General features: G+C 46.9%; 1 protein-coding gene and 1 long non-coding RNA gene across 2 annotated transcripts; both read left to right on the plus strand.

Annotated features, from left to right (window-relative positions):
- The first annotated feature begins 1,439 nt into the window (after window positions 1–1,439).
- LOC135246042 (ceramide kinase-like) lies at window positions 1,440–12,714 on the plus strand. Its single transcript, XM_064319534.1, has 12 exons — window positions 1,440–1,775; window positions 5,476–5,607; window positions 6,370–6,492; window positions 6,801–6,926; window positions 7,377–7,443; window positions 7,959–8,104; window positions 9,393–9,467; window positions 9,564–9,716; window positions 9,846–9,951; window positions 11,016–11,098; window positions 11,392–11,597; window positions 12,481–12,714. Exons 1-12 carry the CDS (start codon window positions 1,625–1,627, stop codon window positions 12,712–12,714), a joined length of 1,602 nt encoding a protein of 533 aa, XP_064175604.1. The 5' UTR covers window positions 1,440–1,624.
- A 24-nt stretch (window positions 12,715–12,738) lies between these two features.
- On the plus strand, window positions 12,739–15,395 carry LOC135246113 (uncharacterized). Its single transcript, XR_010327506.1, has 2 exons — window positions 12,739–14,013; window positions 14,413–15,395. It is a non-coding gene; the product is annotated as an uncharacterized LOC135246113 (long non-coding RNA).
- Window positions 15,396–16,770: the final 1,375 nt, after the last annotated feature.

Raw genomic sequence — 16,770 nt, forward strand, 5'->3', positions numbered from 1 at the left:
GAAACAGCATCGTTTTGCTTTGGAATCGAACACCGTTTGTTTCATATGTGACTATTTTTATTTATTTATTTTGTCAAATGTACTACTTAAACATCACAGCATTACATTACTATCACTTATCAGACACATCGTTATTAGTTCACCCTCTGCAATTCTGCCAGAGATTGAATGGCCAGAACAACACTAAAGATGAACTGTCATATAAAAAAGTAATCAAACAATCACATATTAACATGTTCAATGTTGAATAGCGAATCCAACAATGCTGCTAGACAGCTAGTGTGCTACAAACACAAGTAACCATTGTTTTGATTGGTTAGCTCACAAGTGTGTGTCATAGACCTGCCAGTTGCCTTACTACTGCTGTTGGACACTTTCTGCCTATTGTCCTGTATTTTTAATAAAGCAGGGGGAAAAAACAGGCCCTTTAAAGATCAGACGCCCCTCGAAAGTATTCATTTACACCATTTACACTTCCTGCTGATATACATTAGAATGTGAAGATGAGACAATGAGGTGTATTTACCGCTCCAGGATTCAGTCTCACGAACTCTCCAGTTGTACATACGGGTCACGTCCTATTAAAATTTTGATCAAAAGGAATACGAATGTGACACCGCTGCAGCTCACCTGCCATTTGTTTTTACCTGATCAAAGAGGGCCTGAGCAGGAAATATGAATTATTTTTTAATTATCTTTTTTTTTTTTAAACAGGTTTCAAAGAGAACTTAAGATCAAACTGGCTGTGGTGGCACCAGTGCACTTCTGAAAATGTTTGTGAATACCATTGTTTGAGGGACCATATGGCTTATAATTATAGGAGCCATCTGCTTTAGTCAAAAATGACTAATGTTCCTTGCCATAATGGTAGGTTTCCAAATTTTCTTTCAGCATATATTTTCCAAATCAAAAACTATGAATAAAATTGTCAAAGTTGTAAAAACTTTGTTTAGATCACATTTTTAAGCCTTATGTAATACTGCCATTATCATTCTTGAGGGCACAGGGTTCAGCGATTAGTTATAGACCTAATATAATATAATATAACATAATATAATATAATATAATATATATAGGGCATTGATCAATTATGATTTCAGGAGACAAACTGGGCCTTTCCGTGCACATGTTAAATTCTCATTTTACTATGGCTGTTCTTGGCAAATCTGGTACAATCTTGCTGCAAACCTTTTGTTTGTGTTTATTTACCTTTGGTATTTTAATTTATTTGTATTTGCTGTTGTGAAATTCGGAAATTGAGAGCAAAACATTTACTCGGTTTATGCTACCATTTCAAATCATTGAAAATATTCTTATTTGTTGCTTCAGGGCTTGTTTCAACACTCAGCTCTTTTGATCAGCGAAACGAGCCTCCCTTTTAGACGAATCAGCGTAAAGAGATTAGCATACGTCATGACGCCTCACGCCGTGACAGACTGTTCTGTGTGAACTAAGAAAACCGCTACGCAATCTTGAGCATAGCCTCCGGTGAGAAGTGCAACGCTGTCATCAACTGTATATGGCCTCAGGTAGCAGATAAAGTAATCGCAAATAGATCTAAGAATGAGATGACACAACGTTTCGTTCCTTCTTCCGTCCATCGCTGGGACATACTGGTGGAAAAATGGAAAAGCCACCAAGGTTACTGTCGCATCCTCTTTTACTGAAAAACAGGGTCTATGAAGTCACGTTAAACAGTGCGCAACTGACATGGAAGAAGCTCCAGACAAAGAAAAAAAGCGTCTCGAGAAGCTTACACAATTCTCGCAAACTCGGTAAGTGATCGGAGTACAGGGGAACAAATGTAAACGTGTCTGTCATGTGAATTCTGTCTGTGTAGAGTTGAGCTTCTGCGGTAGGATGTTGCACAATGGGCTACAGATGGCTGTATTCAGTTAGCTTCCTCTCTTTGTTAGTGATGACTGCTTTGGAATAAATGCACGAGTGCCATCTATTTTGGCAAAAAGAGAACTCTATTTGCTATTGTAAGATATCAATACGATGCGAATTTGAAACTCGTAGATGCTGCTCATTTCCATGTTCATGTTCTTTATCAGCACGAGCTTTTTGTGATTTTTTTTTCACGTAGCCTACGTCATTTTATCTGAGAAACCCAGAGGGTAAAGTGGTTTTGTCCCTCTAAAGAGCAGCCGGAGGTGTCCTACCAGCTCCAGCGCTGACTAGAATAACTTTAGCGCAGTCCAAATGTGTGGATAAAAAAGATGGTTAATGTTTCCACCATTGTTAAATACTCCGTGGAGAAAAGCACCGTGACGATATGCCTCATATCGCATCTTGCTGTGGCTAATGTGATAGCACAGTAACGTCTGTTGGTGTAATATTGCGTTACACAGCACTTATTCAACTGCCGCTTCACATTGCACACGGCAACTGAATATCCAGCCATGCATATTTTAGACGTGCAGATTTCTCTACAGCGGCTATGCTTTTTTAGATGGCGATCCGGGAACATCAGTATGGCACCGTGTGACTAAAGGATGATGCTATTTATTCTCCGACATTTTTTAATTTGACAGATTGATCTCTGGCATTTCAATGGATTGTCCTCATGGACAGGTCAGAATGGGGTTTTGAATGAAGGCCCACAAAATATGTTAGCCAGAATAAGGCCTCTCCAGATCTTTGTTAACTATTACATTTTTTTTTTAGGAGTTAAAAATCTGGCACCAACAAGTGTTCAGTGTTAGGTCAGGTCTGGGTCAGGGGGTGTGCGTAAATATCTGGTAAGTACTTCACAGACCGGCGGCCCACAATGCAGCTGTTCTGTGCCGTTCTGTGTTTGTGCAGGAGCACTTCTTCAAGGCTACCTGGTCCGTTTTTCAAAAGAGCGTTGCTGTTGCAGAACTGTCGGCAATTACTTGCAACAGCAATTGAAAACATTCCCTGGACAAAGAAGTCTTCTAGAGTGTGCACACAAGCACACACCTGCAGAGGATGGTGGCATTTTTATCAAAAAGCTACAGGTTGAACTCTCACTGTCATCACGCCTTTAAGCAAGCGAGCTAAAATCATTTTGGTAAATGTGTGCACTCTATGCAGCCATGCAAATGGTCAAATCTCAGCCCCCTAACGGGCAACTTGCCAAGTAAAATATACGGATAAAACAGCCTAAATTCTTCAATTAAATAATAATAATAATGATGATGATGATGATGATGATGATGGTGATGATGATGATGAATAAAAACCAAAACAGTGAACGGACAAAGGCCATTGCTGTTGACACGCATGTTTGAGTATGAATGCCTCAGCAAGAATTTTGGAAGGACTGATGAAAGGGAGAGGATGGGGGAAAAACCAAAAAACTGATCTGGCCAACAAATACGGTCTCTTTCAATTGGGCTTTAGCCTTCACTCCATTAGGGGTTTGACGGGCAGACAACCATCCCCTTGTCAGAAGCGTATTATGAGTGAATAAAAGCCAGCGAGATAAGGGCTCCTGCCCTGGAAGGGAACAAGGCTCTCCCTGTTTTCCCCACAGACTTACGGAACGGCGCTAAGCGGACGGCGCACTCAGGCTGCGCGGCTCTGAGCGCGGCACTGCGGGCGGCTGAGTCTCGCCTCGGCGTCCCTATTTGCATTTTAAAGAGCTCTGCCTTGTCTTAAGAGGCGAGGGGAGGCGGCTTCGCTTGGAAGGCAGACAGACTTCATTTGGCAAACTTAATAACATAACACAACATCACCGCCCCGCTCTGAACTTCCTGTAATGTCTTTTTTTGCCCATCAGAGCAAAACATTTTCAGAAAGCTCTGCGTTTTAGTTTTTTTTTTTTTTTCTCAATTAATGTCAATGTCAATGCTATGCAGGAACCCAAAAGACACTACTTGCTTAAGTTCCTAAATTCATTATTGTCCATTTCAGGACGCTGTAATGTGGTTAAAGTGCATCTAATCTATTCGTCCCTATATGATTGGTCCATGCGTACTGACGGATTACTGCTTTGTCAGGGCGAAACACCAAGCAGTGGAAATCAAAACGTGGACAACTGCAGAACAGGGAGGTCACATGACAGGAAGTACGGAATGCACCATTGACTATTACGGAATCCAACACGCAGAAGCCCACTAAAAACCCAATGATTAAGAGCTGTTTACGGTGACTGTTAAACATTTCAAATATATGGTCTGTCAAATTAATATAATGCACCAAGCTATAAAATAATTTGGCCCTTGAATTTTGGCCATTCACCTTTCGCGGAAATCCAAAGCGACCAATCGCATTATCTATAGAAGAAGATGGAGGAGTTTGTTGGCGCAGGCACACAGTGGAGTCATTTATGCCAAAAAAGGTCAGCGGCTGGCCAGCTGAGGACAGAGCTGGTGCTGTTATGTCTCTGAACCCGGAAGGTGGCTGCACACTGTTTACCCTACAGGATGTGTGAAAAAATTCCACCATCGCAGAAGAAAGACCGTCGCCTGTGGAGCGTGAGAACAAAGCTCTCATCTGTTTACGCCCTCGTTTGCTACTGTGCCAATGGCCGCTCTGACCTTGGGCAAGCCTCTTTATGAATATTCATGAGAGGAGTCCATTTGGAAAGTCTCAGCTTCACCGGTCAAGGGAAAATCTTTCATTTTTTGTTAAAAAATACAGAGCTGACCATCTGCTTGATCTACAGTGTATGTGCCAGAACCTCTCAGCATAACCAGGGAGGGACACGGTGTGTAACCATAGCGATAAACATTTGTGCCCGTTTCGTCTGTCTGCGATCCTTTTAGTGAAGAAAGGGGTGAAGATCATTCATACCATAATATAGAACGGCCCGTAAACTTAGCTGCTGGTACCGCTGTGATTCTTTTATTCCCCCCTGCTGCTTGTTAGTAATATATGGGTGCAACACTTGATCTCCAATACCACCACTCTCTCTCTCTTAACTGCCTTTGCTTACTGTTAGCGTGTGTGTGTGTGTATCAGGAGTGATGATACGGGGCGGTCTTTTATCGAACTGTGCTCATGAGCTTGTTACCAGGGTCACTGCACCCACCCTTGAGCAAAGTACCTATCCTGACCTTCCCCTGTAAATTCACGGGCGTACCATATATTACCCGCGTTTAATATTGGAGGCATGTAGGCTGTAAACTGAGATAAGACGGTCTGCTGGGCAGATGTGTGACCTCATCCAGTGCACCTCTGCCTCTTTAACACACCCCCCCCGCACGTCACCGCGAACGTGCCGGAGCCGTTCCCCGGAGCGTTCTCGCGGGCGCGCTGTGGTCGAGGGGCAGTGTTTGTTTGGCCTGGGATATTTTATTTATATATACATTTTATTTATTTTTATTTTATATATGTTGCTAGATTCGTTGCTTGGGTCTTTTTTGAAAGTCACCAATGGGGTCTGAAAAGTCACTAAATCTAGCAACAAAGTCACTAAGCAACAGCGCTCTGGCCTCCTTTATGAAATCCTGCTTGATGAAAAACAGTTAATATCTAATTTTTTTTTTTTAATGTTGTACGCAGGAAGCGTCTGTGTGCCCGTATCCGAAATCCTCGCGGTCAGAGAAGCGGAAGTGGACGGCCGGACCGAGAGCGGCGGGAGGTGGCAGAAGACGTCCCAGAGGCCCGCGGAGGCGTATCCGTACGCATTCACAGGTACGAGTACCTGACGCGCTCAGGGGTCCCTTTTACTCACGGCGGCCGCTCAAAACTAACCTATCGCCATTATCGCTTGCACTGGCCGCAAAAAAAGAAAAAAACCATAACATGGAGGCTCAATTAGATTCTCTGGGCCAAGTGATAAAACATGATCTCAACATGTTTCATCAAAGAACATCAAAAGTCCCCCCCACAATTCAATTAAAATTGATGCTGTTTTAGTAGCAGAACAGCTATAAGCTGTGTTTCACTATTAAGTCACATACTGTATGAAATGTATCTAAGAACTGCCCCCCTCCCCTCTGCATTAGGGGCCCATGAACAATCTGCACGTTTTCAAAGACAGCGAGTTTCTGAGGGAGCAGTGTAACGAACCCAAAAGCAGAGGAATCTACTCTTGTGCAACAGAAAATGCATTTTAATGACTCCAGAACTGATGTATTACTCATTAACGGAATGACTGCAAGCATTTTAAGCTCAGCTTGGTAGTCAGACGCTGCTGTTCCCCTTAACATTTAACTTGTTCTTTTTAACATTTACCATGTTCCCCTCACCATTTAATATGGAACCCCTTAACATTTAAAATGTTCCCCTTACCATTTAACATGAAACCCCTTAACATGAGGAGCTAGATCTTGATCTCCCTGTTTCCTCTCCCTCCCTCTCCTTATATTCTCTCCCTCTCCCCCCACCTCTCTGTCCTCTCTCCTTCTCTCTCACTATCTGTCCACTCCCCCTCTCTCTCTCCCCCCCTCTCAGTGTCCTATGTGTTGAGGGTGAAGAGGCACCGCTGGCGGTGTAGAGACGTCACCTTCCAGTGTGCGGACGCGGCGGTGCGGCAGCAGTGGGTCCAGGCCGTCAGGGATCAGCTCTCAGCGCTGGGTATGTCAGTCACAGGCTCCCTCACTTCACCCCCACATGGCTCTCTCTCGCTCATCACTGGGAAATAAGAGGAGTCCTGTTAAATCCTAATGTCTGCAATTATTTCCATACCATATATCTGACACTCCCCCCCCCCCCCATTAACACAACTGGGCATTTCCTTGTGTGATACCAGTTGAGTATCTTGGTTGTAAAAGGCAGTGTCTTCATTAGTTGTTGTTATTTGTGTGAAGTGTTCTGAATCAGTTCAGCGGTCATGTGACTTTTTTTTTTTTTAACGAGCGCCCGTGGCCTGTCGCTTTCCCCAGCGGGGCGGCCGAAGCACCTGCTGGTGTACATTAATCCCCACGGAGGACGGAAGCAGGGGAAGCAGATTTACGAGGAGAGGGTGGCCCCGCTCTTCTCCCGCGCCGCCGTGTCCACCTGCGTGATTGGTGAGTGCGGCGTTAACATCTAAATAAAAAATGAGCGTTTTTTTTTATTTTACTCGCCGCGGATCGATCTCTGCGCCGGGGCAAGAGGGGCCCTGGCTGCCGAACACGGCCGGGAACGGGACTTTATTTACGGGCTCCATCCGTCACCCACGCGCTATAATGGAGGATCTGATGATCGATAAACACGGGGGGGGGGGGCATCGATCACCCGCCGGCGGCTCTTCAGAGGGGCCGCACCCGTCTCCGGGCCTGGATGGCAGTGCCGCTCCCTCCACACTGAACGGTTAGCTAAAATGGCCGCAGCAGCCAGTGTAAAAAACCTCGTTCGTCTCTCCGGCTGCGGAGACGAAAACATCTGCTGCGGCCGAGAGCCGTAAGGCCGGTCCCATCTCGCGGGCCTGAGAGGAGGCGCTCCACACGCGCATGATAAATGCTGTTTTGTTTCCATAGTTACCGAGCATGCGAATCACGCCAGGGATCACTTGAAGACGGATGCAGACCTAAAGAAGTATGACGGGTAAGCGAGAACACTCCCCCCCCGTCCCCGCCAGGCTGAGGCTGAGCGGGCAGGCGGTCATTCCGGCTCAAGGCTCCGACTGCAGTCGAGGAGCGGCCATTTGTCAGCGATAACGAGTTAATGATCTGCTCTACTCTACCGCGCGGTGGTCTGAGGGAGAGCAGCCATTTGCTGAAGAAGATATTAATGTCGGAGCAGAGACCTCGCTGGGCGAGAGCAGGAAGTTAATATTCCAGTCTGAGTCTTCAACATGGAGTTGGGCCCCGTTTTCCATCCAATGAGGGAGGGGGGGCTATAAATGTGTCCTACTGGGACACTAATGCATAGAAGGAGAATTTACCCCTTTAAGATGAAATTCTAAAAACAATATGTGATTAGAATATTCTGAACTGTGCATTTTAATGCTGATGCCACAATCACTGCTGGTAATTTACAGTAAAGCAGTGGAGTTGGAGAACACTGGCATAGAATAGAAAAAATAAAAGAATAATTCCAAAATCCTGACCCTGATCTAGCGTGGTGTGCGTGGGGGGCGACGGCATGTTCAGCGAGATCGTCCACGGGCTGATTGCGCGGACGCAGAGGGACGCCGGGGTGGACCAGAACCGCCGAGAGGAGAAGCTGGCGCCGTGCGCCATCCGGATCGGCATCATTCCCGCCGGTGAGTCCGGCACCGTGGGTCCGCGTACCTCCCTCTCTGTGTCCAACCCTGGTCCTGGAGAGCTGCAGGGTCTGCTGGTTTTTGTTTTCACCTTAAAATCAGCACCCAGTTGAGACCCAAGACACCAGGTGAGTTGAGTTAACAGTGTGATCAACTGCTCCAATTGAGTCATGAAGTGCAGAGTCACTATGAGAACCAGCAGACCCTGTAGCTCTCCAGGAGCAGGGATGGAGACCAGTGCTTTGGGGGTTTTGGAAGATTTCCATAGTTTCTCCACACATAAGTGCTGAAAGAGTTACGGTTTCACGAGGGCAGAACAGCGCAGAAGCCCGAAAAACATCAAGCGTCGGGGATGATGATGGATCGTGTCTGTTTCTTATCGAGCTTCTGTGGTCTCTACCGAGAACGTTTAAAAAAAGGGTTGAGAAACGCTCGGCGCCAACGTGGACCCCGTCGGTGGGTTCCATGGCAACCGGGCGGGCCGTGGCGACGACGCGGTCCGGGGAAGCACGCGGTTCTCCGCCATTTAAAATTCTATTACGGGGCGCACGCACGCGCGGCGCATTAATTTTTAAACCGCGGGAAAGGTGGCGTGCGTTACGCGGCGTGTCGCGCGCTGCACTTGATTAATGGACGTGCTGCCGTGGCTGGGCAGCGTGTCAGACAGCCTCTGTGCAGTGGAGTGCCTCTCCTCCGGGCCACAGAAAGCCCAGGCTCTAATAGCTACATATTTAGTTGCAATTTGCTGCCTCCCAACCCCCCCCCCCCCGGCTTGTCTGAGATCCTAAACTATTAAAAGGCTGGCAGTTGCTGCTTGTCGCTCCGTGCTTTCAAAGACATTCCATCTGAAATTAGTTTTTCTACCAAACTGAGGTACAAGCGATGACATTGGATTAAAAACACATCTCAAACTGGGAGAAAAAGAAAACAATATCGATTAAAATTATTATTTTTTTTAAATGAATAAAAAATATAAGAATGTCTGCTAAATTGTTTCCATCCATTTGCGCATAGTTCATTGCCACAAAGATTCAGCTCCTCCCTTGCACTGTAACACGGATGGAGGTGGCTGTAGTTCGGACACGTTGCACACCACAGGTGAACTCCAGTAACCCCGAGTATCACTGCACTTTTTAATTGCCGCATAGGCTATGTATCTCCAGAGTGCTGATATCAGAGTGATATTAAGCCTTATCGTAACTGCAATAAACGCGCGGACTCTCCCAGCCTCCCAGGGCTGCCGTTGCCGCCGGCGCTGACTCGTAAATCTTTTGATCTCTGGATCCAGGGTCGACGGACTGCATCTGCTACGCGACCGTGGGCGCCAACGACCCCGTGACCTCTGCCCTGCACATCATCGTGGGTGAGTGCGCTCGCCCCTCCTCCAATCAGAGACGGTTTTGCGCAGACGGAACGCTGGTCTGATTGGCCTGACTGACGACGTGGGCGGTCCTCACAGGGGATTCCCAGCCTCTGGACGTCTGCTCGGTGCACCAGGGCGGCAGGTTCCTGCGGTACTCCGTCTCCTTGCTGGGATACGGTTTCTACGGCGACGTGCTGATGGACAGCGAGAGGAAGCGGTGGATGGGGCCGGTCAGATACGACTTTTCGGGTGAGCTGTGGGTGCGGGGAGGGCGGGGGGAGCAGAAGCTCCTCCTTTTGTCGTGTGCTCCACCGTGGGGCTTCCTCCCCCCCCATTAACAGACTGTGTAAATCGCATGTTGCACTGCCTCTGCCGCAGGTCTGAAGATGTTCCTCACGCACAATTACTACGAGGGAACAGTGTCGTTCCTGCCAGCCACAGACGGGTCGGGGACCCCCAGGGACAAGACTACATGCAGAGCTGGGTAAACACTGTTTTAGCTCTTTCCCTCTACACGCACATTAACATGAGCATTTAACAGACGCTCTCATCCGGAGTGACTCTAACCAGCCTGAAGCAACAGTCTCTCACCCTTTAAGGTGTGTTCGTAACGGAACATTCTAATGCTGATGTAACAATCACCACTCGTAATTGAAAACAATGGTGTTCTAGAACACCGACTTAGAATTTAAAAAACCAACCTTTCAAAGCGTTAAGTTTCAGACAAAACAAAGTAAATTGTAGGCAAATACAAAAACCTGTATTTTTCCTGTATAATCAAGCTAGTAGGGGTGTGCACAGACACCATCCAGCCAACAAATTCACAATGTCTTCGTATCTGGAAATTGCTCATTGCGCACTAAACAATTACCCTCCTTTCATTTTCCATTTAACGATCACCATTTTCTGCTAAGCTCATTTTCTGAATATCACTGGTCAACTTCAAGAACAGAACAAAAATCTGCATGCAAAGCAGTGTCTGTGTACTTCTAAATAGGCTATTGGGATTTAGATGCACGCCTACAAGCTAGTCATCATAAATAGAATAAAGCTTCTGGGTTTTATTTTGAAGTGCTGCCCGTCTGGTATAAAGAAGGCATAACTACTGCTTTTGTTTCTATGAGATCATTTGTATTGTCTGCATTACTGCAGTCATGAAGTGTGAAGGGGTGTTAAGAGAAAGGTTACAGGCTTAAATCCCAGTTTTTTAGTGCTTACTATAACCTGAACCGACCCAGTGAAGGATCCATGCCGATAATTGGACTTAATGATTCTCAGTTACATTTTTTTATTATTTTTTTGCTGTAGAATGGCCGCAGTGTTTTGATTGGTTTGTATCACTCTGTGAGTGACAAGCAGTGAATGGGGGTTTACAAAGCCTCGCTCTCTGTTCATTAGCCAGGACTACTCCCCCTATGGGTTTACAGGCGTGTTCATTATTACTGGATCGATCAGCCCTACACTCTGGCTATCATTTCACACGGCTTGTTTAACTGTGGTGCTGACATCGTCCACCTGCTGACTCCACCCCCTTTGCCCCGCCCGCAGGTGCTCCAGGTGCCGGTGCAGCGGGCCGCTCGGCTCCGAGGACGGACAGGCCAGCGGGACGGGAGAAGACGTCTCCAGCGGGGGTGAGGGAGCAGCCATCTTGGTTCTTACAAAAATGGTGCCATAACAGACGTCTCACGTATGCACTCTCCCTGTATTAATCCCTGCATAATTGTGTCTCAACAATGGCACACCTGTTCCAGAGACAGACGCCCCCTCCCCACCTCTGTCTGTCCTCTCATCTAGAGCCAACATGGAGTCATTCCTTAGTGCATATTGCCATGTGAATTGATCATCTCTCTTGGTTGTGTGTACTAGTATAGATTATAGTCTGATCATCTCTCTCTCTCTCTCTCTCTCTCGCTGCGTGCCGTAGAGCACGGCGGTGACTGGCGGACGATCCGGGGGAGGTTCCTGGCGATAAACGCGGCCAGTATGAGCTGCGCCTGCCCCCGCAGCCCCCAGGGCCTGTCGCCCGCCGCTCACCTGGCCGACGGCACCGCCGACCTCATCCTCGTCCGCACGTGCTCCCGAGCCAACTTCCTGCGTCACCTCATGCGCCACACCAGCAGGGACGACCAGGTACGGTCACTACCGCTCTATACCTGCTGTACAACACACAGTAAACATGACCAGGTACGGTCACTACCGCTCTACACCTGCTGTATAGATGACCAGGTATGGTCACTCACACAGTCTACCTACTGTAGAACATACAGCAAAGACGACCAGGTAAAGTTACTCCCACTCTCTACCTACTATACAGCGAACAGCAAAGCTGACCAGGTAAAGTCACTCTCGCTGCCCAGAGGTATCACAGAAACAAAGCTGACTAGTCTTTATATAAGGAGTGCACATATTTCCCCAGGACAGGTAAGTATAGTGCAAAGACTTACTGAGAAATAGATGCTTATACTAGGCTATATGCTTACAAGCAGTGTAGCTGAGACACTGTGTTCTGTATCCAGGGTTCAGCTGAGGTCAGGCACACACTCAGCACAAATATCTCTGTTCTGTTAAAAAATATAAAATAAAAAAACCACAGATCATTTGATAAGGGCTGCAGGCTGGAAAAGGCAGCCGCTTGTGCACAACCTGGAAGGCCTTAATGAGAAAGTAATGACTACAGCACCCAGAGCAGGGAGAGGAATGGAGGGGAGAGGAACAGAGCAGAGAGGAATACAGCAGAGAGGAACGGAGGTGGTGGGTATTTAGGAAAAACCTAGTAAATAAATGCTTCAGTTTGCCAGAAATGCTTTGGGACAGGGCTTGCAAGCGTATGGACAGGCTGTGCGTACAGACACACAAAAGGGGGATTAAGCACACAATCTCAACAAGCACAGCAGGGAGGAGGAAGAGGAGGAGGAAGAGGAGGAATTATAAGTGGAGTAACGCTGGACACGTTATTCACGGCTCTACTTCCTGTCTAACCCATTTGGCCCTTTCTGATCCCCCCCTCTCGCAGTTTGACCTGTCCTTCGAGTTGACCTGCTCGGCGTGGGGTGCACGCAGCGGGACGTGGCCGCACGCCCGGGCGGCCAGCGAAGGGGGTTCGGCAGTGGCCAGGCCCCAGGGGCGGCCAGCAGCAGTGGCTGCGGGCAGATGTGCCAGCCCGCCAGCTCGACTGGGGCTACAGCCTGACTGGCGCAGACTCCCCGCCCATCGACGTCGGGCTAGTATTGCGCTTCACAAAAATTAAAAAGGTTTCACTAAAAAAATGCATTAAAAAACTAAGCGGCCTGTGCTGGGGGCAGAAATGCTGCAGGGCGGTAACAGTGAACCCCTCCTCCTCCCCCTGTGTCCTCAGGGTGCACCGCCAGCTGATCAGGCTGTTCGCCCGAGGGATCGAGCAGGCATCCCCTCTGGAGGACATCGGCTCGCACTGAACCGCGCGCGCAACAGGAGTCGCCCCTGGAGTACACTGGGGTTCAAAGGTCGCTTCGGTGACATTCTACTGTTGTCTTAGTTACAGAGGAGAGCAACCTGCAGTTTAGTCATCAACCTCAGCTCTGGGTTTACGTGTGTGTGTGTGTGTGTGTGTCTGTGCTTGAAGTCTCAGGTCACTGTGTACAGTGTTGTGCGTCTGGGACCACCGCAATGAATCTCCAAACATTTCATGAAAAACATCTGAGCGGACTACAAATGGCCGTGGAGGTTTTCCAGAACTACGATGAGAACGCCGTGGTGAACGACAGGCAGTGTGCGCATCTGCACGCGCTCATACTGACTGAGATAGACTGTCATACGCTGTGGGCTCTGATAAAATGAAACTGCCCTGGTGTGGCTTCGTCAGCCGACAGAAGGCGTGTCCGTGAATGTTTAGTTGTCCTCACGCCAGACACTGAAAATGAAACTTCTTTTTGTTTGCTTTTCTGTGACAAGCCACCGTTAGAAGTGGAGTTTGCAGTTCCGTGCTTTAATGGATTATGACTGAAGATGAAGGGCCGGGTCCGTTATATCGAGCTCCCTCTTCTTTGGTCATGTCTTATTAGTCATACTGCATCTGCCAGAATGGGCACTCTATTAAATTGGCTGTTAAAATAGCAGATATTAAACTGTGAGGGTTAGCATTCATGGACACGCCATTTAAGGATACGTAGAGATTTTAATCTTGTGCCACGCTCGTAAATGCGAAACAAGAGATACTGATATGGTTCTGACAGGTTAATCAGTGTTTACTGTGAGCAGCTCACTGGTGGAAATGCCAAAAAAAAAACTACCCCCAATATTGTGACAGAATTACATATTCAGTCAAACTCCAGAGCAACTAGTACAACCTACTGGCAGTTATCCTACAGAACAGTGCTGAATGTAGATGGAACATTTACCCAGTGCTCTTAACTGTGATATACAACTCTTCATTGCATTTCATGTGTTCCAGACAAGATGTCACTGTGACATCACTGTGACATCATGTGGAACTGTGGCACACTTGTGTATGGCATGGTTTGGAGTGCTCTATTTAGCCTGTCGTATGAACAGTTCTTCAGATTCTTGTGTTGAAAAAAGTGTGACTGTGTCACGTGGGTGGCAAAGGGACAGAGCAACACATTCAGCGAACAGCAAGCATCGCCTTTTCTGGAGTGTCCGTCCCAGAAGTTTTTTTTTTTTTTTAAATGGACATTTCTAGGTTACCAAAAGTCATATAGTGAATTATGCAGGTGCACTTGTCTTAGAAGCTCTCTTTGAAAGGAAAGCTGCCACAGTTAGAACAGTGACTTCCCCTCTTCAGTCAAACCGGTCTTACTGTCACTGGGGGAAACTGTCCGTGGTCCTTGTTTGTCTCTAAGGTTTTACCCTGGGCCGCTGCTGCATAAAGTTATAAACACATTGCAGTGTCTAACGATATCTGGAAGAATCCGGATGAATCCAGATGTCCAGAAGGGTGGAAATCTAGCTTGAGAAACGTTGTGTCATAAACGGACAAGGCTAACCCCGATGCAGCTCAGGTTTTACCCAGATATAGCCTGGCTACGTCCAAGTCGGCTAGAAGATGTTCACTTCTCAGCCTAATGTAGCCCCCAGCATTCACCGACTTTTCACCACAAACATGTCCACTGTGTATACCAAAGTCTGCCGAAAGGAGTCAATGCAAATAAACACTGATGCTGGCCTTTAAGGACTCAAGCAACACCAAACCCTACATCCATGCTGGCAAAACAGTACGTCTTAACATGCTGAAATGGTTTTGGTTGGACATTTCAAGTATTCAACCAGCAATGGTTGATTATGAAATACAAAAAGAAAAACATTTCAACTAATTTTTTTTTAGATGAAATGCAAGGTAAATGTAAATTGTAAGGTAAACTACTGACTTCTTTTCTTTAGGCCTAATCTGCCTGTGTAAGAAGAATGCTCAAAGGGCTCCCGACCTTGGTGGCATTTTCAAGTAAACTTCACTGATGCAGCTGATATGCAGGATTGTTAATAAGCAATACTTCTGAAATGGCACTTTCTAAATAAGTCCCGTTGGCCTGCGGCGTCTATAAATTTATTCCAACCAGGCCCTCGGTAACCTAATGTAGCAAAAAGAGCCCTCTTGCTTCGACTACTTCAGTTTAGTGCTTCAATAAAGAACTGGAGAAACAGCTGGACTGTGGCCCTCCAGGATCCTGTGCTGTTGGCTCTGTGTTTATTCAATGCATTATGGGAGACTTCTTGCCGCACTTTTGAGTTTCATTATCACTGTAAAGCATGTTAACTCTGCGGCAGCTGTGGCTGCGATTCTGTCCTTCTGTGTGTGTGTGTGTGTGTGTGTGTGTGTGTGTGTTGTCCCCTCTGTATTGAACTGGATGTACTGGATGCATGTTTGACTGTATTTCAGGACTATTGTTATAAAGAGAGAAAGAGGGACGTCATTACTAAAGTGATATATCTTGATTTGTTCTGCTGTGTTCTTTAAATTTATTATTATTATTTTTTTACATTTTACATTTTTAGAAACCCCCTAACTGTGCTTTATTGTTATGGGGCAGGCCCAGAGCTTGGCAGAAGGCTAACTTGCCATCCCAATATATTTTCCAAAATGGAACAGTAGCAGTCACTGCATGTAATAAACAAGATTTAAGCCGGCATCATCCAAGCTGGGATTCTAGATGATGAGGCAATAATTTTGTAGCCTTAAGGAGCATTTTTAATTTTTTCTTTTTTTTTTGAAGACGAAGCCAACTGGAGCTCTGTTTTCTTCTCAAAGTCATAATCATCAGTGAGGACGTGATGAGAGGGGGGCCGGCAGTGGTTTAGGCACATACTCATGTCTACCCTTCATTGGTTTGTTCACTCTTTCCTCCCCAGACCACAGGGGAAGCCCACAGAACTGAAAAGTGGTGCTTTGGCATGACAATACAGATTTGCTGCCTCTGCCCAGGAGCAGCTAATTTAAACACCTTCACTGGAAGTCTGACAGCGATGTAGGTTTAAAGGTCCAGGAAACCGGATTCAAATTATTGCGGTTGTATTTCCCAGGAGTGACAACTGATTGTTTTCTTAATATTAGTTTTTTAACCCAATTATGGCCATTAAATTGTAATAAACACTGTTAGATTATTGTTAGATATTGACCTGTTCGGCAGACAAGGACAGGGTGGGCGTGTATCCTGCGCTCATTAACCTTCATATCCCTAAGACATGCACACGCAAACCATTCCTCATCATCACTAAGTAAGCCGGTTAGACCAGTAACCCTAACTTCCAAACAAAACACACGGAAACAACGTTTACTAGGCTTTACTAGGCTTTATCGTGCAGTTAAACCTGAATGTGATCATTCAATGCGTAATAACATTGTAACACTGAACATTAGAGTCTACAGAAGTCTCAAACTCCGGACATTACACCCAAATAAAGAAAGTCTTTGGTTCTGTCCCTGGGGTGCCATCGTCCCTAAGCACGTCCCAATGCAGAACTGTGGGGACCTTGAGCTTACAGTCACAAGCACTCGCTTTGCATCGTAGCTCATCCGGTTAAAGGGGGCTGTGAAAAGTGGCATTCCCTGCTAGTTTTCAGTGCGAGCCCTGTGGGTCTGGCTTTAGATTCTCACTGTGCTGGGCACTGTCTGTGGCCTGCAGCCCCGCAGGTCAGTGGATAACCGCCCCCCCAGTGTGGCCTCGGGAGGGAGGGTTTTATTCGAATCGACTAATCCCTGTCTCACCGGACGCCTGGACAAAGTGAAAAGACCGGAGGCAAGAGCTCCGCCTCTCCAGCCCCCACTCCCCACTCTCCCCCCCCCCACCCATAAGACAGACATTTCTCCCCT

This window comes from Anguilla rostrata, chromosome 19, assembly GCF_018555375.3.
Source record: "Anguilla rostrata isolate EN2019 chromosome 19, ASM1855537v3, whole genome shotgun sequence".
In the NCBI taxonomy this organism is placed as follows: domain Eukaryota; kingdom Metazoa; phylum Chordata; class Actinopteri; order Anguilliformes; family Anguillidae; genus Anguilla; species Anguilla rostrata.